Here is a 24,789-nt window from a genome sequence, read left to right on the forward strand (position 1 = left end):
AAAAACTTTTTTGTGTTATATATGATTAAGTTCCAAAGCTATAGTGCTATCCTTTTTACATAGATAAAACTGTGAGATATGTTTTATTGTAATTCTATAGAATTATTATACTATACAGAATCTTTTTACTACTACAGAATTATTATAAAGACAAATTTGTTCAACATTTCAGAAGCAAATGTAAAACTGAATTATTTCTAAGGAAAAAGGCTACACTTGATGGTACCTATCTCATCCTGAATTCAAATCGTGTAAAGCCTATTAACCCCTTAAATCAAATTTTTCAACAGTTCCTCCGTCAAATTATACACATACCAAATCAACATCTGCTAAATCTTCGTATTTCATTGTAGGTTTTAGTAACGTTGCTGCCTTCTGAGCTACAGCCATAGGTGTTTTCCCTAATCTTACACTTCCTTCAATTATTCCTCGAATTGTCTTCACACCATTTTCTAAAAACTATAAAGTAAATATATTTAATTTTGTTTCATCAAATCAGCCTGTTGAACTATTCAGAAATTTTATCAAACTGCTATTATAAGAACCACAATCAAATCCTCAATTGAATTAATTCTAAATGAGAAAATATATACCATCCTTATATATTTTATTTTCCCCCTCATATTTACTACTATAGCTAGTGTTCAACAACCTTGATGACCCATGAGGGTCCAACATGGTCAGAACTCTTTAAGTAAAACTTGTAATTTCAATACATAATTTTGTAGAATAATTTGAATGGTGAAGGAGTAATTTTTTAATTGATATTAAAAAAATTGCCCAATTTAAGTTTTAAAAGGATTCTTTTTGACCTTGACATTTTCTTTACATGTTACAGAATAATATTTTTTAACTTAATCCTTAAAAACTTATTTAAATTATATTAAACTAAAACATGTTTTCATGAAGTTTAAAAAGGGAGATAAGACACACAAATATTTTTTTTATATTCTTGATTTTATAGCACCACATTAATCTCTTTTCTTAAAGTTTTACCCCAATTTGTTCTCTATTGTTCTTTTTTGCTCATTATTCTCTTTTCTGTAGACCCTATACCAACCCTCACTCTATATTATATATATAATACCTTTTGATTTTGTTCCAGTAAGTAAACCTGGTACCCTGCATTTAATAAACAGACAGCTATACCAGTCCCCATGGTACCTGCACCTATCACTGCTGTAGACATGATAGGAAGTGGTTTGGCTGTCTGAAAATTTCCTCCAGGTATCTTCCACTGTGGGTATACATAAAAAACATTTTTTCATTATTCAATTCAAGCCTTGGTATGAGGGTGAACACAAGATTAACTTTTTATGGTATATATTCCGTGTTTCATTATTTGAATATTATTCCTCCTCTACCTCTTGAATTGCTGTAGCTAAACACTATCAAACAGAAATACAACTGAATATGATTAAGTAATCATATGCTTTCAAAGAATCTGAGATTTTTCAGGGGAAATAGCCTTTGCACAAATATATGTTTCATTCAGGGGAAATAATTAATCAGGATATCCATGTATGTAATGCAGTTTTCATTCTTATTTGGGATCAATAATTTTATCCTCTGGAATTGTTTAATCCTACATAATTCTTGACTTTTATACTAATGTATGCCATGTATATGTTTGCATTTTTTGCATGCTTTTTCTATACTGAGGATGTTGTGGAAGATTAGTTTTATTGCTAACGTACTGTTTTACCCTGTTAAAATACAGTATTGTTGTTGTTGTTACTAATGTAGCACAGGGTTAGACACATTAAATATTTTGAGTAAACTAGAACTTTAATTTATACAAATCTAATAATTACCCTTGAAACAGCTCTTTCAGAGAAAAAAGCATATCTCTGTGCAGCAGATTGTCCAGATAAAACAAGTTTTTGCATATACATAGCTTCGGCCTTTAGTCCCTCTCTGTATGGTAATGTAGCTGATGCTTTTACTGCTTTTACACAATCCTAAGAAAAAATATCAATTAAACATGGTGAACATGAAAAGTAACTGTCAAACTTATTTTTTTCAGTTAATCAAAATATAGGCAACACATGTACTTTGGCTTTTGCTTCAACAGTCATCTTTTCTCTGAAGTTTGATTGCACCTTTGTTAAACAATTTTTCTTCCTCAGCATCAGCATTTAGAAAAATTCTTGTCACCACAAGAATGAATGCTTCATGCATTAATCTATTTAGGTCATCCATCTGAAATATTTTACTTCTTATATCTTATTGCTAGACATAACTAGATACATGATCAAAGCTCTTATATAAAAGAAGTTGCCAGTGGGGCAACAAATAGTTTCAAGGATTATAACATCTTTTAAAAAACATGAAAAGCAGACTAAATAACACCAAATTCTCAGTTTCTACAAGTTTTAGATGATTAATTGTTTGGAATTTTGTGTATCACACCAATTTATTATGCCAAAAAGTTTTTATTGGTAGAGTAAGCTTATGTATCACAAACTTGGGCAATCAAAATCAATCAAAGTTCATTACAATTTTCAAATAACAACATCACTTATCTAGATCATTATTGAATGCATATGCTCTGTCTACTTACAATGGGAGCTTCAAATCCTTTGTATTTCCTCTTCACCAATGACATAAATTCTACAAAATTATGACATAGTATGATAAAAGGATAAATGTTAACTACTGACCATGCAAGACCCTTCCACATGTAGTCAAAGTCTCTAACACTGCCCCCCCCCCCACTCCATAGTTGTATTTTATGTTAGAACATTTATATTTTGTAAACTTTTGGATGCATCAAAACATATAAAAGACAGAATGTATGGCCAAGACACTTTTTAATTCTAAAATATCCATAAGTATTAAAAAGAGGTGGGTGTGTTTATAAAGAAATACTGAAGCAATTTACAATGATTTACTATTGCCTGAATAACATGCTTTTCAATCAATAAACATTTTCAGAGGCCTAAATCCCTAAGTCAAACTAATTTATACATTCAAATGTTACATTTTTTTGAGAAAGCTAATAGTTGTTGTTTAAAAATTAATATATGAAAAATCACCACTTTTAAAAATGAAGATTTTTAGTATATAGAGATGGATTAATAGGCAAACTTTTCAAGGCATTTCCTTCAAAAACATTGTTATTTATAGTGAACAATATTCATGCATTTAGGGGCATTGTCACTTCAGTTCCCATGTTGAGCGAGTGGTTGGAAAACTATGATGCTTTATTGTACGAATAATTCAGCAAATTGATTCTCATGATTGACGACCAGCACTGCTGTCATACGAGAATTGTGATTAAGTACCTACGGAACAAACATTATTTTTAGTTTATCCTGCACAATGACAATCACTTATACGCTTGATGAATGTTAATAGTGATGGGATACAGTCGATCCCTCTGTCTGGTATATGACCTACAAAATCAGGTGCAATCTTATCACCTAAATACATCTTTTAACTTACCATCAGCAATTTGATCTGCCTGGTCAGCATCTTTCACAGTTTTGTTCTTAAGGCATCTGTCCTCTAAAGGTTTGTTCATCACAGACTTGGCAAACTTTATTCCAGCGTTTATAACATCTCCAGTAAACATCTGTCAATGATAGACATGTATATAGGTATTTTAATTTCAGTTAATGACAAAGCTTTCATAACCATGAATAAACAAAAACACTATATTCTTCTATTTTTTTTTTTATAGAAGTTTAACAATTAGTTTTTCAATGTCATACATCATTGCACATTTTAAAAAATTATCACCTGTCAAAGGAGAAGGGGCAAAGTTGGCCTCACTTCTGAATCTATTCATATTTCTTTCAATTGATTTTTAAGGAATGACTGTAATATTTTTTCTGTCTATGAAGAAATAACATAAAAAATGTGGTGCACACTGAATAACGCCTTTGACAGGTGATAATTATGTTTAAATTTCATCAAATCATTTCTTATAAACTAATTCTAAATTCAATTTTAAACTGGAGAAAACCATGAAAAAACCTTGATGACGTCACGGTCACATGTCTAAATTATGTCTATGGGCTAATAAACAAAACAATGTCAGCCAATCAGAAGACGCACTACATCAAATATTAAATTATCTATATAAAGCTATGATATGGAGCTTACAATATATCAAGGATTTAATAGTTATCTCTCGCCATTTTCATGTTGTGATGGAGTGACGACTAAGCTAAAATATCAGCTTTTCACATATTTTATTGCAAGTTTTAGTCAACATATTAATGAACATGATAAACAAAGGGAGACTATTGGTATCTGGCCCGAGAACACAGTTATTTCGTAGTGCATTTCTTTTAGACAATAAATTCAAATTAAAAAAATCGCACCTGCTCTTTCTCAAAAAGATTTTTACAGTGTAGTGTACTACCAGTGAGACAAATAATATCAAAATTATAGAAACTTCTACCAGCTCTAACTCAAAATATTGACAATTCTGTGTTAAGGGGGTGTAAAATTCAGTTTGACAGCTTCAGACGTGCTAAAATTTGACCTTTTAGAACTGGACCAATTTACTTCTTAACATAAAGATTCAGCACCCAATTTTTTTTTTACATGTAATTACATCCCCCTACTTGATATTTCATGCATTTAATATCAAGAAATAAATTGGGAAAGTGTATCAAATAAGACATGCAAGTTATACACTGTTTACACTAGGGACTATATTCGTAGACAACGAAAACCAAAGGACGATAACTGTGTCCTTGGACCATCTGTCAATAATATTGTCAACAACACAAACTAAAAAGAAAAGATATATAAAAATCATTCTTTCTATACCATATGTCAATCTAACTCTCATAATTGAATTGTACAAAACATTAAGAAAGCTTTTGATCATGTAACTGAACATTAATCACCTCATCAATAATACCATACTTAAGAGCTTCTGGGGCAAGTATATGTCGACCTGATGTAATCATATCCATGGCAACACGTAGACCTGTTAACCTTGGTAGTCTCTGAGTTCCTGCAGCACCTGGTAGTAAACCTATCTGAACCTCAGGGAAGCCTACCCTACAATTCAATAAACATTTGTTGATTCAGATGTTCATAAACTGACAGTACAAATGGTTGACTTATCTAGATGGACAAACCTTTGCCATAGTTGGCTAATTATAATATTCTTGTATGGTATTCTTTCTTTTTACTAAATGCTTTATATCATTAATGGGGATTTGATGCTGAAATTACAAATGCTGAACTTGTTATTAATTAAGGTCTGTATAAAAACATGATATTCAAGGAGATTATCTACTCACTTTATGTACTCACCTTGCAGTTTTCTGTGCAATGCGGTAATGACAGAATAATGCGCACTCTAAACCTCCACCTAAACATGTCCCATGTATAGCAGCAACAACAGGTTTGGTTGTTTTCTCTAACTTTTCAAAAACACCAGTCAACCAGGGTTCTAAAAAAGTATATATGCATGTAGCATGAACAACATGAACAATAGATGTCTTGCTCACTGCAATATTGAACAAGAATGTATCCAAAGCACACAGATGCCCCACTCACACTATCATTTTCTATGTTCAATGGACCGTAAAATTAGGTCAAAACTCCAATCTGGCATTAAAATTAGAAAGATCATTATCATAGTGTACATGTGTACTAATTTCACTATGATTAAACTTGAACTTCACCAAAAACACCTTACCAAAACTTTAACCAAAAACTTTTGACTAACTTTTGAAGCTGGTCAGACAGAAGAAAATATGAATAGACCCAAAAAAACATAATGCTTCTAATTGGAGCATAAAGTTTTATGAAGGGTCATCAAGGAATATAAACTTGTCATAACAAAACATTTTATCATATAATTTTACTGCTACTTGTAATGTAGTTGTTGAGAACAGACAGAAATATTTCAACTTAACTCTGGCTTATTCACAATTCATTCATTCATCAAAAACTGTTGAACTTTCATTAATTTACTGGAAAATGTAATCTTTAAGAGGACTTCTACATGGAAGGACATTATGGACTAATGAACATAAAAGAAAATACAATGAGCTAGAACCTGCTGACCTATAAAACAGTTTTAATTTTAAACTTCAACTCTTTATTGAAAATTAAAAAAAATCATAATTTTGACATTTGTGTGTGTAAAATATTGAGCATATATGCACTTACTAAAATAGAGATATGTTGTACAAATCAATAAACTTTTGTTATTATTAGATACTTGTTATTACTCTATATTTGCTGGTTAAAATTAACCAAAACTAATATTTATTAGCGTCATACCTTTATGAGGTTGATCAAATTCCCGTATATCTGCTCCTGCGGGGAAGGTTCTTCCTTTTCCACATATTACAATGGCCTTTACATTTGTGTCTCTAATAGCTTTGTCAATAGACCTATCTAATCCCACTCTAACTTTATGGCTAGAAAATTAAATAAAAGTAAATTTAAGAATATATTAATTTTTACAGTATTTTTCCTTTCCTATTTTGACACAACAATACTTGACAAAGCCAGAGAAAAGGGTCCCTTTCACTCAACAGTCAACAATACTTGACAAAGCCAGAGAAAAGGGTCCCTTTCACTCAACAGTCAACAATACTTGACAAAGCCAGAGAAAACGGTCCCTTTCACTCAACAGTCAACAATACTTGACAAAGCCAGAGAAAACGGTCCCTTTCACCCAACAGTCAACAATACTTGACAAAGCCAGAGAAAACGGTCCCTTTCACTCAACAGTCAACAATACTTGACAAAGCCAGAGAAAACGGTCCCTTTCACTCAACAGTCAACAATACTTGTCAAAGCCAGAGAAAAGGGTCCCTTTCACTCAACAGTCAAACACAATGTTGTTCTCCTCTAAATGTACATCTATGTTGATGAACTGTTTCAGTTTCAAATTATGTTAATTATTTTCAGGATACAGCATGTTCTAATTCTTTAATTCAACAACAATATTGCACATGCTGTTACAGTGCTTATCCAGTGACCTTTGGGGTCTCACAATAGCAATGGCTCAAACAGTTTACCAAATTGCAGTTTGATTTCTTCTCCCACAAACTGATTAACTGGTAAAATATTTTAGCAGATTGCTCCAGTGAAATGTTGTTACAGGTAATATGAAGTGAGTGCTGTAAAATCAAAAGTAATACTTACCATGCAGATCCAGTTAGTTGATATCTTTGTCATTCTTTTCAAACAAAAAAATTACTTACTATAGTACGAGTCACTGAATAAGAAGGTATAATTTTGACATGGAAACTTCTATCATAAATAGATTTTATAAATAAATAGTTCAAACCATTCTTTTGTAGATGTATATTTTATGGCTTTGTCTTCTAAGACAAAGTTATTGTGTAATTATGATTCGTATAATATTTTCTATACAAATTACTTATCTGCTGGCATTAAAGGGAAATAATTTTTATTGAGTTATTGAGTACACTAAAAAATTAATCAATGATACCAGGCTTATGATTTAAAAAAAATCATCAATACGTCTTGAATAAAAAAAAAATTGAATTGCCAAATTAGGAGGAAGTTGAAGGGCATTTAGGACACAAATTACAGAGGTTTTGCCAAATACTGCTTATAAGTTATCATGTGCTCCATGGTAGAGAATCCTTAGTACTTTGAACAATACAAAGTTTTGCAAAACAGCTGTTAATCTATAATTTTACCATATCAATAAAAATTCATGTCAAAATAAAATTACTGGCTACTGGACTGGTGACAATTTCTTAATTTACAGGGGAATTTGTATGATTTATAAAACTTTGAATGTGTTCAATAATAGGTTTTTAACAGTTTTTTTTCAAAATTTTAATCATCTTAAAAATAAATTTCATTGTTCTTTTCAAAACAGAGGATAAAAGTTTAATAATCATAGAAATAATGTTTCAAACAAAATAAATGAGGAAAGTTGATATTTGTCAGACAAAAATTGTGACAAAATTTTGCTGATTTTCAGTAATGTAAATTATTTCCCTTTAATGGTAGCAGATAAGTAATTGCTTTAGAAAAAAAAATCCAAATTACAATTATGCACTAACTTGTTGTTGGAAAACGGAGCTATAAATTATAGACTTACAAAACAATGTTTTGAACTATTTATTTATAAAATCTATTTATGATAGAAGTTTTCTTGTCAATATTAGACCTTCTTATTCAGTGACTCATACAATAGTGAGTCATTATTGTGTTTGAAAAGAATGACAAAGATATGAACTAACTGGATCTGCATGGTAAGTATTACCACTCACTTCATACTAACAACATTTCACTTGAGCAATCTGCTAAATTATTTTACCAGTTGATCAGTTAGTTGGAGAAGAAACCTAACTGCAATTTGGTAAACTGTTTGAGCCATTGCTATTGTGAGACCCCAAAGGTCACTGGATAAGCACAGTAACAGATTTCAAAATATAAAGATTATAAATAAAACAACTTACTAAGCCATTTAAATATTTCTTAGCCCTTTTAAAAAAAAATTAGATACATGTATGATATAAAATGTCAAGTATTGTGACAAACTAATCTGAATGTCATCTACTCATTTGTAATCTCAATAATTAAACAACTTATGAGAGTAAGGAATAAAGCATAGTGAATGTTCAAACGATAGAAATAAAAGATAACTGATTTCTTTTTCTTTCGTAGCTTGCAAAATAATGAGATATGATGGATTTGGTAGTTGTTAACTTCTATGTCATATTGATCTCTGGTACAGAGTTGTCTCATTGGCAATCATACCACATCCTTTTATTTTTATTTTAGATTCCTTCTTAGTATCTCTAGAGCATAACTAAGTTAAAATGGTTGAAATACTGACTCTTCAGTGTACTTTTGTCACAAATATTCATGAGTTACTTTTATAATCAAAAGAAAAGTACTCACAGACAGCCAAATCCATAAACATGATAAATAGTATCTAAGAATATCAACAAAAACAATGTAATCTTGTTTACAAAATATCAAAGAAATCTTAACAGTTATAGTGAGATTTAAAATTTTTATTGTTTTGCACATGCACATGCAAAACAGTTCTGATATTCGAATTTGCTACTGTTTTCATATGTCAATCAGTTCTAAGGGAGCTACCATTTGATTTTTATGGGGGGGGGGGCTAGGATGAAAAATTTTGTCCTGCCTTTTTTTTTAGCTGTAATCTCTGTCCTGCCTATTTATTTTTCACTCTGTTCGGTCCTGCCTTCTTTTTTTTTTTTAGTTTATCCTGACTTTTTTTTTACCTAAATTGTCGTCCTGACTTTTTTTTTTGCAAGTGTCTCATTCTGCCTTTTTTTTACTCAAAACTCCTGTCCTGCCTATTTTTTTCAAATTTCATCCTAGCCCCCCCATAAAAATCAAATGGTAGCTCCCTAAAATTCAAGCATTCATAAATCTACCCATGTTCAAGATTAATATCCCAATTACCTGAAAGCATTGACTGGTGGGTTGTTCACTTCGAAGACAGCAACCTGTCCATGTACTGAATAATCCACCATCTTCCTAATTAATATTGTACGTTAAACTTTGTCAGTCAATTCAGGTAGACAAACTTCACTGATAACCAACATCCTACATTATGAACCCAACATCCTACATTATGAACCCTGAAAGATAACATAACTATTGACCAAGGTAAAAAATAAAATTAACATAATCATGGTTATTTAATCTTATTTTGAAATTCAGACACAAGAGGAACTAAACAAACACACACTAAATAAAATCAAGGTATACATGAACATGTATTTTTTAAATATTTTATAACAATGTGTGTTTCAGCATAAGACTAATAATCCTGATGCATTGCAGTAAAATCATGAAAATACTAAGTAAATTAGAATCATATTCAAAACAGTGTGGCTGTGGCCATTGATTGACGACCTAGATTATCCCATTGACTGGGACAGATTATGTGAACGTTTGTCTTTAAAGACCACTGCTCACTATGTACTTGTTAAAGACACTTAAACTGTGGGGTCACCAAAGGTTCTCAACACCTAAGCTATTCGAAAAATTAATCAGGAATAACACGATGTTATGATTTATCTCAATAATATAAATCAAAACATAAAGGTTATTCCTGATTAATTTTTCGAATTATTTTATTATTGAAGGCGTTAAGAACCTTAGGTTACCCCACAGTTTAAATTTTATAATAAGTAAGACAAACGTTCACCTAATCTGTCCCAGTCAATGGGATAATTAAGGTTGTCAATCAATGGCCACAGCCACACTGTTTTGAATATGATTCTATAGTTATCACAAAGTTTATGATAATTTATGTAGAATATTTTCATGTAGCTATAGGAAACATCAGCAATCAAGTAAAGCCTCCTTGGCCTGACTGTGATTTATATTTGTTCCAGAATTCACTGCATTAATCTATCTAAATAAAAGTTTCAATATCGCCATTTGCAAGTAATGAGAAAGAATCATTATTAAGGGGGCGCACGGTTATAAATCACATTTTTTTTAGATAAAGGATTTCGCTACTTTTTTCTATAAATAAACTTTATCCTATACTTACCATAAAAATAAAAATAAAATATGGGGCCACCGTTCATTTAAGCTCACAATATCCCTTTGAAAGAAGCATGCATTTTTGTTAAGGTACTTATTTTCTGTTGAACTAATAGGAGAAAAAAAGGTAACATCCAAATAAAAAGAGAACTAAATTACAGAAATTGCTTAAAATTTTACAATAGTTTAGTTTAAGAACAGGTTATTAACAAAAAAAAATAATAAAAAATATAGGTCACCGATGATTTAAAAAAGATATTTCAATTCAAATGCAACATGTGCAAAAAAAATGACAATTTTTCACCAAAGGGAGATTATTTGGAACTTTTTCAATGATATAAACATTTTAAAAGTCATCTGGGACAAAAACTAATTGATTTTTTGGTTGATTTTTGTACCATATCATAAAGTAACAACTAACAGTGTAAAAAATAAAATTTGTAATGAAAAAAAAAATGTTTGCTGAATTTTTTTAACCCTCGAGCCTCCTTAAAACCTTTTGTGGTAGTAACAAGTACAGGGTAATAGAATATATGTAATATACTTAAAAACCATCAAATTAAAGTAGTTAAATCTATTAATATCTTGCTTTTTGCATAGATCAGATAACCGTGGTGAATACAATTACATAATCATATTTTTGGAAAATCAAACAACCAAATAATATATTCTTGCACATACAATGACATAGGGGTAAAGCTAAATATTATTGTCTAAGTTTATAGGCTTTATAAACAACATCAGTGTAAACATTAGGAAGTGATATCTTGTTTTTTATAAGAACACTACAGGTAACAGCAAATTTTCGGGCGATATCTTTTTGCGCCAAAAAGTAACTCATTTGCGCCACAACTTAATTGCGCCAATACCTCTTTTGCGCCACCTAATTTTCAAAACTATAGGTATCATTTGCGCCAATAAAATAATCATCTAATTGCGCCAATTTTAATATTTTTATCTATATATAACAACGAAATGATTGACTAGGTACCAACAGCAAAAAATTCCTCTGACATTGTACACTGAAATTTCAAATTAGCCTCCGCATCCTAATAAAATTATACCGCTTTCTGGATCGTTACACAATACAAAGTCATCATCTTTGTTTGTAACAACACCAATATCATCCAATATTCTGTGAAATTCTGCTCGATTTTTATATTAAGCCGGACGCAGTTTTCTTCTCTCTATATATACATACTAGACTGACACACATATTTTAAATCTTTCTTTTCTAAATTTTCTTCTTCAATTTTGAAGATCTCTGAATTTATTATTTTTGAAGGTCGCTCTGACAACACATTGGTTGCTTTTCTTTTACACGCAGTTCTCAAAATATGACGTTCTAATTTCTGGACACTGATAACGAAAATATGATATTTTATACTGACAAAATCTGCTATGAAATTTTAATAAAGCCAAAATGTATTTTATACTCGTGATAGTTGACTTGTATTTGCATTATAATTTTAAGAAAAAATATATATTATAGTCTCTCAAAACTCTTTATAGAGTGGCTCTTGTTGTTAACTAGTGTTTTGAAAAGCTGTATATTTTATATGTTACAAGTGGCGAGACTTTAATAAAGTATTTGTCTTGTCTTGTCTTGATATAGGTAAAACATGTACAGGTATGATATAAGTAAAAAAATATTAACAGGTAAATGTGGCGCAATTTCATTTCATTTATTGGCGCAATTAATACCATCATAATAAAAAAGAGTGGCGCAATAAATACCTTTTCAAAACTGCAATTGGCGCAAATTGATTCTGCCCAAATTTTCTAACCAAATCTGTAATGCTAACAAAGAATTTGGTAAAGATTATAATTAATTTGTGGTTATGAAAACCAAGACTTAATAATTTATCAGTTATACATAAATAATGTTCATTTATATCTAAAACACGACTGCAGACACAGGCATAGTGAACAAGTTGTGAAATATACACAACATAAGAAAGTAACATCTTTGTCAAAAAATTTGTAAGGGTTCCACGAAACCCAGTGTCTTGCCTACTTTATGAATCTAATAAATGTTTTAAGAACTTTAACTACAGACTGTATGTAATGTTAACTGGAAGAAAAACTAAGTCCATATATAAGTAACATATGGAAAAACTGGAAATATATTTTAACAAAATTTCGTTCTAGATACTAGCTTTTGATTATAAACAAGCTTCTGTCCAAGTTTGGTAGAAATCCAGGATAGTTTATGAAAGTTTTTAAAATTTTAAAAAACTTTAACCACAGAGTGAATGTTATGTAAACTTGCAGAAAAACTAAGTCCATTTATAAGTAAAACTTGGATAAACAGGATTTTTTTCTACACAAAATTATATCTGGATACTATCTTATGATCAAAAACAAGATTCTGTCCATGTTTTGTAGGAATCAAGGATAGTTTAAGAAAGTTTTTAAAATTTTAAAAACTTTAACAACAGAGTGAATATTTGTGTACGACCTAGAAGACGATGCCGACAACGAAATGTAGGATCGCTTTGTCTCGCTTTTTCGACAAAAGTTGATTGGTAACAAAAAAGGAAAATTAACAATCAAGGAACCAACATACTTCTCAATTGTTTTGTTATATAGCATGTGTAGAGTTTCCTGTGTGAAATTGGATATCCTTTAAATAGTGCAACTATTGTTGGCTGTATTAGATTTAATCAAAATAAGTTTCTTTTGGTATATTTCAGCTGTAAAATGTAAAATGTAAGAATTCTAAGCAAAAATATCATCAATGTAACAGAAAACATTTTTAAATGTAGTGTTTTTAAAAGTTTCAATATAGTTTAGACAGATCTTTTACTGAATTTGGCCATCAACTGAGATTTATTACAACACAAGAACAAGTCTATTATTAAAGAGGCTCAAGTAGTTCCCATAGGAATACCTTAAACCTGTTGATTAACATTATTCCTAGAAAGTACATAAATGTTGTCATAATGAAAATTTACAGCTTTAATCATTTGATTACAGACATTTTAAAGTATCATTTATTAAATAAGAGAAATTCTGTTTAATAAGATTGTGTGGTAGAGTAGTATACATAGTTAAAAAATTATAACTGTCAACTGAATTGAATGGACCATCAAAAGCACATAATTTGTTTAAAACTTCCAAAGAGTTTTGACAAGTTCAAAAATAAATCAAAGCTTTCTCAAAATCAATAAAGAGCAGTAATCCAAAAATATTGTTCTCTTCTATATACTGTAAAATATCATGAATCAATCAAATGCTATCCCTTATATAATAATCCAATATCTATTTCATAAAGATCCAAAGACCAAAACTTAAGTAATTGTTCATAAACCAAGAAACCCTTGTTTTTCCCCCTTTTTTTGCCCCTAATTCCTAAACAGTTTGAGCCAATCCTATCCATCCCTTTGTGGTATGGAAACTTTTGGTACAATTTCAGAGAGATCCACACACTGTTTCACAAGTGTAACTTGAAAAACATATTAAAAGAAGGGAAATAACTCTAAGTTTATACAAAGTGTTTCAAATACACAGATAATAATGATTGTTTGCCTGAGTTAAAGGGTGTTAATCAATAGAATTCCTGACACCCTATGTCATGTATGTGTTAATTTTTAATAAAATATCTATATCATTTTCTAAATGGATGTTTATTATCTTATGGAAACCAAACTGAGAAAATAAAAACAAATAAGAAAGAATATCCAAATTGGGAGATCAATTTTTGTCATTGTTAAAACAATAAGTTTATAAAAAAGAAGATGTTTGAAATACAAAACAAAGTAATCAGATATTGATTAATTTTAACATTCAAGAAGAATATTAATTGCTTATTATTATTTCTTTGATGAACATAAGTTTTAATTATGCTTTAGTCAATATTTTCTGAAGATCAAGATCATGTAAAAATACAGCACCTAAGCTGAATTCAAGCAGATACAAACATACATTGGATAGTGTTGTATAATCATATATTTATGTTGTAACCTCTATGGAATAATTACTTTAAGGAGGCTCGAGGGTATAAAAATTTCAGAAAAAAATAAACATTTGTTTTTCACTACAAATTTTATTTATTACTTTTTGTAGTTGTTACTTTATCATATGGTACAAAAATCATTCAAAACAATCAATTCGTGTTGGCCCCAGATGACATTTAAAATGTGTACATCATTGAAAAAGTTCCAAATTATCTCCCTTTGGTGGAAAAATGCTTTTTTTTGGCTTTAAAATTGAAATATCTTTTTTAACTCATCGGTGACATATATTTTTTAATATAATTTCCATATAAGCTGTACTTAAACTAAATTATTGTAAAATTTGAGAGATTTCTGTAATAAATTTCTTTTTTTATTTCGATATTACCTATATTTCTCCTATTACTTCAACCACCTTTACAAAAATGTATGCTTCTTTCGAAGGCAGATTGTGAGCGCAAATGAACGGTGATCCCACTTTTTTATTTTAATTTTCTATTAACTATAAGATAAAGTTCATTTATAGAAAAATATAGAGAAATCCTATATAAATGATTTAGACCCGCGAACCCCCTTAAGTACATGAAGTATTGATCATATGTCTTTACAAGGACACATGATGGACAATACGTCCTATGGACAATGTGGTGGTATTGCAGACACCTATATATATGAATGTCATGGAAATGTGATTGGCCCGTCTTCAAAGCGCTATTGTTACATTCCTAATTAATTGGTTCCTAAACCAATCCAGCATTCTGGTTATAATACTGAGCGTCCAACAAAAATAATCTTTTTTTGTTATTATTACATTACTATATGCTGATGTATATGTACATATATAATCAAGCCAGTACTAGTCAGAAGTCGCAAGCAAGTAATCATACTAAACCTTAAATTATTTTTTTTCTATCACTGTTCCTTACATGTCTCTCTTACAGGGGGTGGGTAGTCCACAATATAGGAAAAAGTAAAATCACAAAATACTGAACTCTGAGGAAAAGTCAAAACGGCAAGTCGCTATAATCAAATGGCAAAATCAAATGATGAAACACATCAAACAATGGACAACAACTGTCATATTCCTGACTTGGTACAGGCATTTTCAAATGTAGAAAATGGTGGATTCACAGAAAGTCAATCAAAGAGCAGATTGATCTGAGGGATACGATTGCCATTGCTTTCATTGATACATGTATTAGTATTTAGTATTATTTTCAAAAATAATTCAACTGCACATGTAAAATGCTTGTAAAATGTAATTTACGTAAACTGAATAGTTATTCAACTTTAAAAATAGCCAATCCTTGATACAAGTTTATGAACAATGTAATTATTGTTATATTTTTGTACTATAAATTCCAAGTTTACTTTCCACAGCAGTCACTGAAAGTGAGAGAAGGTATTTCACTTTGTACCTTATCACCTATTTCATTTGTATTTTCCTACGTGAATTCTAGGTGGAACCCCATTCCTAACATTTTAAATATTTAATTTCCTTTGGGTCAGTGGGCATGAGTCCTTTCCATACACATTCCTCTGTTTAAATTGCGATCGGTTTTAATATAATACGTCTATCGACAGAACAACAAAAAATTGAAGTTTTGAACGACCTTGACCATTGTTGACTTGTTATACAGCCCTAGCTTGCACGATCGGTAACCGACAGAACGAGTTAACCCTCATTAGCAGACAGACATAGAAAGGATCTTGTGAGTTTCAAATTAATCAATGGAGTGGGGAATCTAGAGCAACCACTCAATCTGATACCCCTTCAAGTCAAGAAAACTATATGCATGCACATACCTAAACAAACCCTAGACTTGTGATTTGTAGCAAGGATGTATATTAAATGTTAATTAAACGACCTCCATTTCTTTATGGAAGTACAATATCAAATATCAGTTTCATAACGGTGACATATAAGAAAACTCCACTTCAGTTCTTATATGACAGAAATAGATTTTATCGATCGGAATTAAGAAAACTCTTGCATGTTATCAAAACTGGGGAATTCCCTCTGATGTGTTTCTAAATTTATAAAAACACTAAATATAAATACTGCTTAATTCTGATTTTCCGTGTTGTAAAAAACATGCATACAAGTCAAGGGAAATATCGAAACATGAAGATTATGAGAAGAACATTAGAGGACAGTTGTTTAAATTCAATCCTTTTGTTTTTTATACCATTTAAAGCATGACAATCTCAAGAATCTGAGATGTTCCTTGATGTTTAGAATAAAACGGTTGATGTGAGGGCATGACCCTGAGTCAATGGTATAAGTCTACAGATTGCTTAAAAGCAATCGTATCCCAAAAAAAGGTACTTCAATACCTCATAGTTATTTGGACTAGACACACATACACAAGGGCGCATATCATAGACCTATATATAAAAAAAGAAGATGTGGTATGATTGCCAATGAGACAACTCTCCACAAGAAACCAAACTAACGCAGGAATTAACAACTATAGGTCACTGTATGGCCTTCAACAATGAGCAATGCCCATACCACATAGTCTGTTATAAAAGGCCCTGAAATGACTGTAAACAAGAAAAACTAACGGTCTTATTTATGTTCAATAATTAAATGAAAAACAAATAAGTAACACATAACAAACCACAACCACTGAATTGCTGGCGGCCTGACTTTGGACAGGCACATACAAATAGATTGTGGCAGGGTTTAAATTAACATTTTAGCGTGTCACAGAATACAAGTTCCTTTATAATATAAGTTCCAAATGGAAACAATAGTCTGGAATTTTATTTCCACTGGAATAAATATTACAGTAAATGCTCCTAATGGAATAAATGGTATAGAATATTTGTTCCAAAAGGAACATATATATATACGTTGACAACCGGGATCATGTTTAGGGGTAAATATATGCCAACCTTTTTACATAATGTATAATGCCCACCAGTTGACGGGCATACAGTGATATATTTCTACCCTGAAAACATGTATGATAGGTACATACCCCTGTGGACAAGGGAGGGGTACATGTATCTCATTGCAAATATTGTACAATATAAAGTCCTTGATCATTGACTTCTCCTGTATATTCTATTTCATGACAAGATTAAATAAGCCAATAAAACTTGTGAAATTTGCATTGTAGACCTACAAAATAATAAAACTTGATATTTTGTTAGGCCCAAAAATACTCTCCAAAAATAACACTCTTTCCAGACAAATTTTCAGAAAAATTAGGTCTTTCATCCCGTATGCCAGTTTCAATTATAATAGTGTTTCTATCGGCCTTATCTTGGAAATTTCGTTTTTACGATGTTTTTCCTTTGATTAAAACGTTAATAATATTCATTATTATCTAAATTGAATAATTTAATATTGATGTATTATTGTATGATATAATATTACACATGATCGGACGACACTAATGAATTTAGCTATTCAGTTTCGCTTTCACTTTTCATTTCTAATTTTAGAAATGGCTGACAATGCACTTGCCAGAGATAAAATAACAGAAACACACAAGCCAGGCAGTACATCAAAGGCAGTTTTAATTTCAAGATTTTCAAAGGAAGTGACTGATTTCAGCAGTCAGTATGGTAGTGAAACAAGTATATCTTACACAGTCAGCAACCTAGCAGGAAGGAGTAACATATTTCCTGCTTATGGAGATTTTACACAGGCTGCTGTTTTCGTAAGATTTCCAGATATTAGTTGAACGTTTAATCATTTAAATTAGATTGAAATAATTTCATAAAATTCTTTTATGAAAATTTATAGGGTATGGAAACTTGGTGTTTTTATAGGACCTTCATATTGACAATTTTTGAGAGAAAACATTTTACAAATGTACATGATGCAATTTACAAAGTTTTTAGTGGAAGAAGACGTCAAGTCTTCTGAAGACTTAAGGGGCTGACCATTGGCATTGAGTCTCCGTATGCCGCATTCATTTCGTGTATTACAATTTCAAAACAACTTAGATTCCTGACACCGATTTTTACACATGATTAGGCATCTGAATCATTTAATTTGTAAATTATGATTGTAAAACAATCACTATCGTAAATATGACCCTTTTATTTATGTAAATTATTAGATTTCATCTCATCCACATGAACGTTATTTGTTTACTTGTAACAGGATGTTTTAACTGTAGATATTTGTATTACGCATGCGTGAATTTGGTATCGGGACAACTCGCCCTGTTTACAAGTTCGCCCTTGAAGTTACGAATTTGCAATCCTGCAGACAAGAAGATTTTGTTTTTATATAAATAAAAAGGATATATAAAGTGTTGTCTTTATTCATGGTTTTCCTTTGTCATGTGAATTAGATGCCCTTCGTAACATACATGTGAACCTCCCGTTTAGGAGAAAAAACTCCCGTGTATGAAATTTTTCAGACGCCATATTTGATCATTTCTTACTACTGTACGGGTGTAATTGACACCTGTGTTAAATTTTACCTGAACATCAAAGAAGATGTATAATTATAAGGCTTCACTTGACAGCTTGGGTGTCAAACATACTGGTAATCAACGATGTTTACCTCCGGCTAACTGCCGTTGTGTTATCAAAACGATGTGTATTGGGCATATTGAAATATTTTTTTGTTACTTCCCTTTGTTTTATCCTGTTTTCAGTTATTTTGCTTTTAAAAATGTAAATTGTAAAAAGACTATAAATGATTAAGATTTTAATCAAATAATCATAAACATGATAAAGGGATGTTGATTAAATGAATTTAAATGATTTTGGACAAATAAAAAAATTAAAATTTATAAATTATTTTAGCAATCTAGACCTCCTTTCAAGGATTAAATTGAAGTTTATATCATAATTTTGTTTACAACAGAATATTTTCTTAATTAATTTACGATGTTGCAAATATACATGTGGAGCTTATTTCTTTCTTATTTGTCTATACATTTACAAATGATAAGGAGATGAAGACATGAACAAAAATATATACAGATAAGATATATAAATATAATGATTCATTTGCTAGCAGTGAACAATCATTTGTCAAAAACAAAACAAAACAAGAAACAGATTCTTCTTATTATTTTATTTTATTCAAATAGAGAGGCAATAATGGAACTATAAACATTACAATTTGATGGAAATTTGAAGAAAAAACACAATTTCTACATCATTTGGTTACATTTATGACAAAATTTATGTCGATAAAAAAACATGATGTTTTGACCATTCAGTACTTAACCCTTTCCTCCATAATGACGCTTTTTGACGCCACCCCCTTTACTCCATAATGACGCCTTTTGACACCTGTGTAGTACCTCAGTTGAAACACTTTGACTACAAAGTGTCTGCAGTAGACTCAATAAAATTTGTATCCAATATGAAAAGGAATATCATAGGAATATTCTACTTAAATTTATTTAATGAAATATTTGTTTTTTGCAATGCATTTTAATACTTTAAAGCCTATTTTCAGCATTTATTGAAAAATTCTATTTTGTGTTCATTTTTTACAGTGGGTTGTGATGATCTTCCAGTTAGGTTACCCTCATTTGGAGTGTTGTTCCCAACCTGTTAAAGGTCCATCTTTGTGCATAATTCAAAATTGGAAATTTCAACAACATGAACAAGCATCTAATATTCTTAATCTGGAAAATAAACCCTGGTCTGCTAGCTTCATGTATATTTTTTCTACCGATTTAATATATAACTAGAATCATGCAAACAGACTTAAGGAAAAGGCATGTAAGTTCATCATACAAATATGACACTTTTTCTAGACAATCCAGATCTTGCAAAATACGTCGCTAAAAATTGTAACCTTTAAAATTGTTGTGCAGTAAAAACCCATATGGGAACTTTCAAAAGTTGGCAGGTATGTAACAAGTCTTACTATTTTTATGCTCCATTTATGGGCAATATGTGTTCTAGTCTGTCCGTCCGTCCTGCTTCTGGTTATAAAGTTTATGGTCGAGGTAGTTTTTGATGAAGTTGAAATCCAATCAACTTGAAACTTAGTACACATGTGTTCCTCTTGATATGATCTTCTTAATTACTGCCAAATTAAAGATTTTACCTAATTTTCATAGTCAACTGAACATAGAAAATGATTGTACGGATGGGAAATCCATGTACTTATGACCTTTTCTTGTTTGAAGAAAAAAAATACATTTTAACGATAATGGAACAAAGCAGCCTGGGTAAGTGGGGCTGCTTTTATGGTTATTCAAGTTACCTTTTATTCACCTTCTTCCACTTCAGAGCTATCAGCTCTTTGATTTCTTTTACAGAGAACATACGGACCATGGTGGAAGAATGTAACATCTTCACCTCGTAAATTCAAGAGAACACCACCTAACTTCATAAGTGATGATTATGTTGGTAAGATAACATTCAAAATAGTTTTAGAGTGGAGTCTATTTGACCAAGGATTTGTATAGTTAGATCTTACTATACAAATCCTTGATTTGACTACCAAAATCTATGGGAAAAACAAACCTTCTCATTTATTATTAAATTTAATGGACACATATGATAACAGAAAAATTTGGTCAGCATTTCTCAATTTTTGGGATACGATTGCTTTTAAGCAATCTGTAGACTTATGGCAGATTCCAAAAAGAAAAGAAAATTTCCGTCAAAAAGAACAAATTAAGAAAAATAATACTTACTGTTATTTGAATGATAATATGTGAATGTTTTATTGAATAGTAATGTTATATAAAGCAAGCAAACCAATTATTGGATATGATTGTTTCCATTAAAAGTAGAAATGATCACAACAAGTTGAAAAATGTGAAATGTTTGACGGAAATTACTTCCCATTTTTTGACACAAGGTTCATGTTTTACGAGGCTTTAAGTTGACACTGGTATAATGGTTTTTATTAGTGTAGTCTGATTATTCAAACATCTCTGTTTCCAAATCTTTTGCTTTTCTTTTGTTAAAAACATCTGTGATATGTATTTTTTCAATTTCTAATACCTTACTTAGGTAGCTACCATTTGATTTTTATGGGGGGGGGGGGGGGGGGGGGGAGGGGGGGGGGGGGGCTAGGATGAAAATTTTTGTACATTTGTACATTATACATACACATTTTGGATCTTTCAATTTACTTTATTTAATCAATAGTTTTATCAAATCTGTTGCTAACATAATTTCTGTCAAACTTGTCATTTTATGTTAGCAACGTTTGGATGTGCTACAAATTAGAGTTATCTGTCCTGGGTTAAAATCTTTTTAAATTTCAGGCATCGGTATTTTGCAGGAGTTCTTAATATGACTTTCAACTAGGATAAGAGCTCCAATGTTGGTTAAAAATCTCAAATATATATTGTCCGTCAAATTTATTTATGTTAGCACAATCTTATGTTAGCAACAAGTCCGTCAACATCTTATGTTAGCAACACTATTTAGTCCGTCAAATTTTATGTTAGCAACAATAATGTCTGTCAAATTTAATGTTAGCAACAAAAAAGTATGTCAAATATTATGTTAGCAACAAAAAAGTCTTTCAAATGTTATGTTAGCAACAAAAAAGTCCGTCAAATATTATGTTAGCAACAATAAAGTCCGTCAATTTTTATGTTAGCAACAACTTAATTTCTGTCAAATCTTATGTTAGCAGCATTGCATATGTCTGTCAAATTTTATGTTAGCAACTCCAAGATAATCCGTTTTAAAAGTTATTCCAATTCCTTTTTTATTGGTGCAGATGTTCAGAAATGTTTTATTCCAATTTGCCTTTCATGTTAAATCAAGATAAACATCTAAACCTTGAAAATACTGAAAATATCAAGATTTTTTGTGTTGCTAACATAAGAATTTTCCGTCAAAATGTCTGTCAATTTTGTTATGATAGCAACATTTTTTTAAGGTGGTCTTTATTTAAAAAATATAATGTGAATAGATCTATTTTTGGTCAAAAAGTGTTTACTTATATAAGTATAACATGTATTCCAAAACAGAACTTCATTGGTGTTGATATTGTTAAACATAATTTTGGGAACTTTTCAACTTTCTTATTTGGAATCTGCCTTATACCATTGACTCAGGGCCATGCCCTCACATCAACCGTTTTATTCTAAACATCAAGGAACATCTCAGATACTTGAGATTGTCTTGCTTTAAATGGTATAAAAAACAAAAGGATTGAATTTAAACAACTGTCCTATTATCAATGTTCTTCTCATAATCTTCATGTTTTGATATTTCCCTTGACTTGTATGGATGTCTTTTACAACACGGAAAATCAGAATTAAGCAGTATTTATATTTAGTGTTTTTATAAATTTAGAAACACCTAAGGGGTATCAGATTGAATGGTTGCTCTGGATTCCCCACTCCATTGATTAATTTGAAACTCACGAGATCCTTTCTATGTCTGTCTGCTATCAGCTGCTGCTATTGAGGGTTATTGTTGTTGCATAATTTTAAATCATGATGCATCATTTTAATTAAAATAAATGTAGTTCACAACGTAAAGGTGTAACTAGAACACCCCTTCAGCCAAAATGAGGTCTTCCATATTATCGCGTCGAGAAAAATTAACTCGTTCTGTCGATAGACATCGTATTATATTAAAACCGATCGCAATATAAACAAAGGAATCTAAACGGAAAGGAGTCCTGCCCACTGACCCAAAGGAAATTAAATATTTAAAGAGTTAGGAATGGAGTTCCACCTAGAATTCACGTAGGAAAATACAAATGAAATAGGTGATAAGGTACGAAGTAAAATACTTTCTCTCACTCTCAGTGACTGCTGTGGAAAGTTAACTTGGAATTGATAGTACAAAACTAAAACACAATAATTATAAGTACATTGTTCATACACTTGTATCGAGGATTGGCTATTTATAAAGTTGAATAACTATTCAGATTACGTAAATTACATTTTACGAGAATTTTACACGTGCAGCTGAATTATTTTTGAAAATAATACTAATACATGTATCAATGAAAGCAATGGCAATCGTATCCCTCAGAGCAATCTGCTCTTTGATTAATGTTTAGACCTCAAACTTGCATTATATCATGTTTATAAAACATAAGTAACAAATTATCAGAGATTGTTTTCATGTAGTCCATTATTTCAAACTGCTTGATAATTTTTATCAAAATCTTGTTTATAGCTGTCAAGATTAGCTTAAGGTAACACGATACCGAATGGCATATCTCCCGATTTCCAAATTTTTTGGCATACGTGTACTTTGAATCGAGTTACATCGGAATATGTAATAAAAAATGGGGGTCACCATTTTTGTTTTTTTGTAATTTTCATAGGAAAACATCAATTTTGGCGACAAATTTACTTAGGTATATAGGGGAAATGCCTTTTTTTCGGCTTACCTTTTTAGATTTTCGAATGGATGGCTATTTTCTTATATACGGAGAAAAACGAAAAACTAACATAATATCCAGGATTGCATAGTGAATCCAGACACGTATAGAAACTCATATGTCACCATGCTTGTTTTTGAAATAAATGGCTTCAAAGTTGATCGATAGGCCTAGAATTTGACCAAAAACGTGTGACGTTATGGTGTACGGAATATAACGTTATTTCTTCTCAGAGAATGGAGAAAAACATATGTGTCGGGATCTGAATGAGTATATTTTATTTTCATTTCCCCTGTCGACTGTCGTAAAGTTCCTAGTAATGCAATATAAAATTCTACTGAATCAGATATAATTTTATTTCGTCCTTCACATGGAATTTCACTTATATGAATTAATATCAATATCGTCCGATTTTCACATCAAACGAGCATATACTTGAAACTTGCGTGAACAGGTTCCATGTGAATCTTATGATAATAGTTCATGCATAAATCACCGGAATTTTGTACACGTTAAATTCACGTAAATATTTCAAATAAAATTATTTAAATAATATCTTTGTTCTAAAATTTGATTAAAACCATAAAAAATACCTTCAGATTTTTGTTAAGTTTACGTGAAAATTAAATGAAACATTTCACGTGAGATTTATCCGAATTACTGATTTTAAACTCCATCATATTAGACAATGGTAGTATCATCACTGCATCCCATGATGCAGAAATATGGTATTTAAAAAAATTTGATTCATTTAACAGTTTTTTAATTACTCGGTGTGATGGTTGTTTAACGTTCAGTGGCAAATAGTTCATGCATGTTCGGGACGATACACTACAATTTTGAAAACAGTTGTTTATAAAAGACACATTTGATGCACCAGTCAAAAAAGATTAAACATTCTGTTATTTGTGAAAATAATGATCATGATAAAATACACATTCCAAAAAATAAAACAACAAAACTCCAAGAAAAAATCAAAACGAAAAAATCCCTTATCAAATGACGAAATTAAAAGCTGAAAAACAT

The 24,789-nt window shown here is 30.7% G+C and overlaps 2 protein-coding genes across 3 annotated transcripts in view; one reads left to right on the forward strand and one right to left on the reverse strand.

The window, feature by feature from the left end:
- The window catches only part of LOC139513357 (peroxisomal bifunctional enzyme-like), a 28,471-nt gene extending 10,784 nt beyond the window's left edge, over positions 1-17,687 (reverse strand). The window contains exons 1-10 of one of the 2 annotated variants that reach the window (XM_071301761.1): positions 17,594-17,687; positions 9,409-9,587; positions 6,259-6,398; positions 5,281-5,419; positions 4,866-5,022; positions 3,448-3,577; positions 2,564-2,613; positions 1,815-1,961; positions 1,088-1,237; positions 316-459 (exon numbers count right to left, since the gene is read on the reverse strand). In XM_071301761.1, coding sequence (XP_071157862.1) covers positions 316-459; positions 1,088-1,237; positions 1,815-1,961; positions 2,564-2,613; positions 3,448-3,577; positions 4,866-5,022; positions 5,281-5,419; positions 6,259-6,398; positions 9,409-9,479 — 1,128 coding nt within the window. In that variant the 5' untranslated portion in view covers positions 9,480-9,587; positions 17,594-17,687. Of the gene's footprint in view, positions 1-315; positions 460-1,087; positions 1,238-1,814; positions 1,962-2,563; positions 2,614-3,447; positions 3,578-4,865; positions 5,023-5,280; positions 5,420-6,258; positions 6,399-9,408; positions 9,588-17,446 lie in introns of both variants that reach the window. The other variant, XM_071301762.1, reaches the window with a different exon arrangement.
- Positions 17,688-17,888: 201 nt separating this feature from the next.
- The window catches only part of LOC139513359 (F-box/LRR-repeat protein 4-like), a 42,304-nt gene continuing 35,403 nt past the window's right edge, over positions 17,889-24,789 (forward strand). The window contains exons 1-2 of the mRNA XM_071301766.1: positions 17,889-18,133; positions 20,714-20,804. Of these exons, the coding sequence (XP_071157867.1) occupies positions 17,918-18,133; positions 20,714-20,804 (307 nt within the window). The 5' untranslated portion in view covers positions 17,889-17,917. The remainder of the gene's footprint in view (positions 18,134-20,713; positions 20,805-24,789) is intronic.

This window comes from Mytilus edulis, chromosome 2 (genome assembly GCF_963676685.1).
Source record: "Mytilus edulis chromosome 2, xbMytEdul2.2, whole genome shotgun sequence".
In the NCBI taxonomy this organism is placed as follows: domain Eukaryota; kingdom Metazoa; phylum Mollusca; class Bivalvia; order Mytilida; family Mytilidae; genus Mytilus; species Mytilus edulis.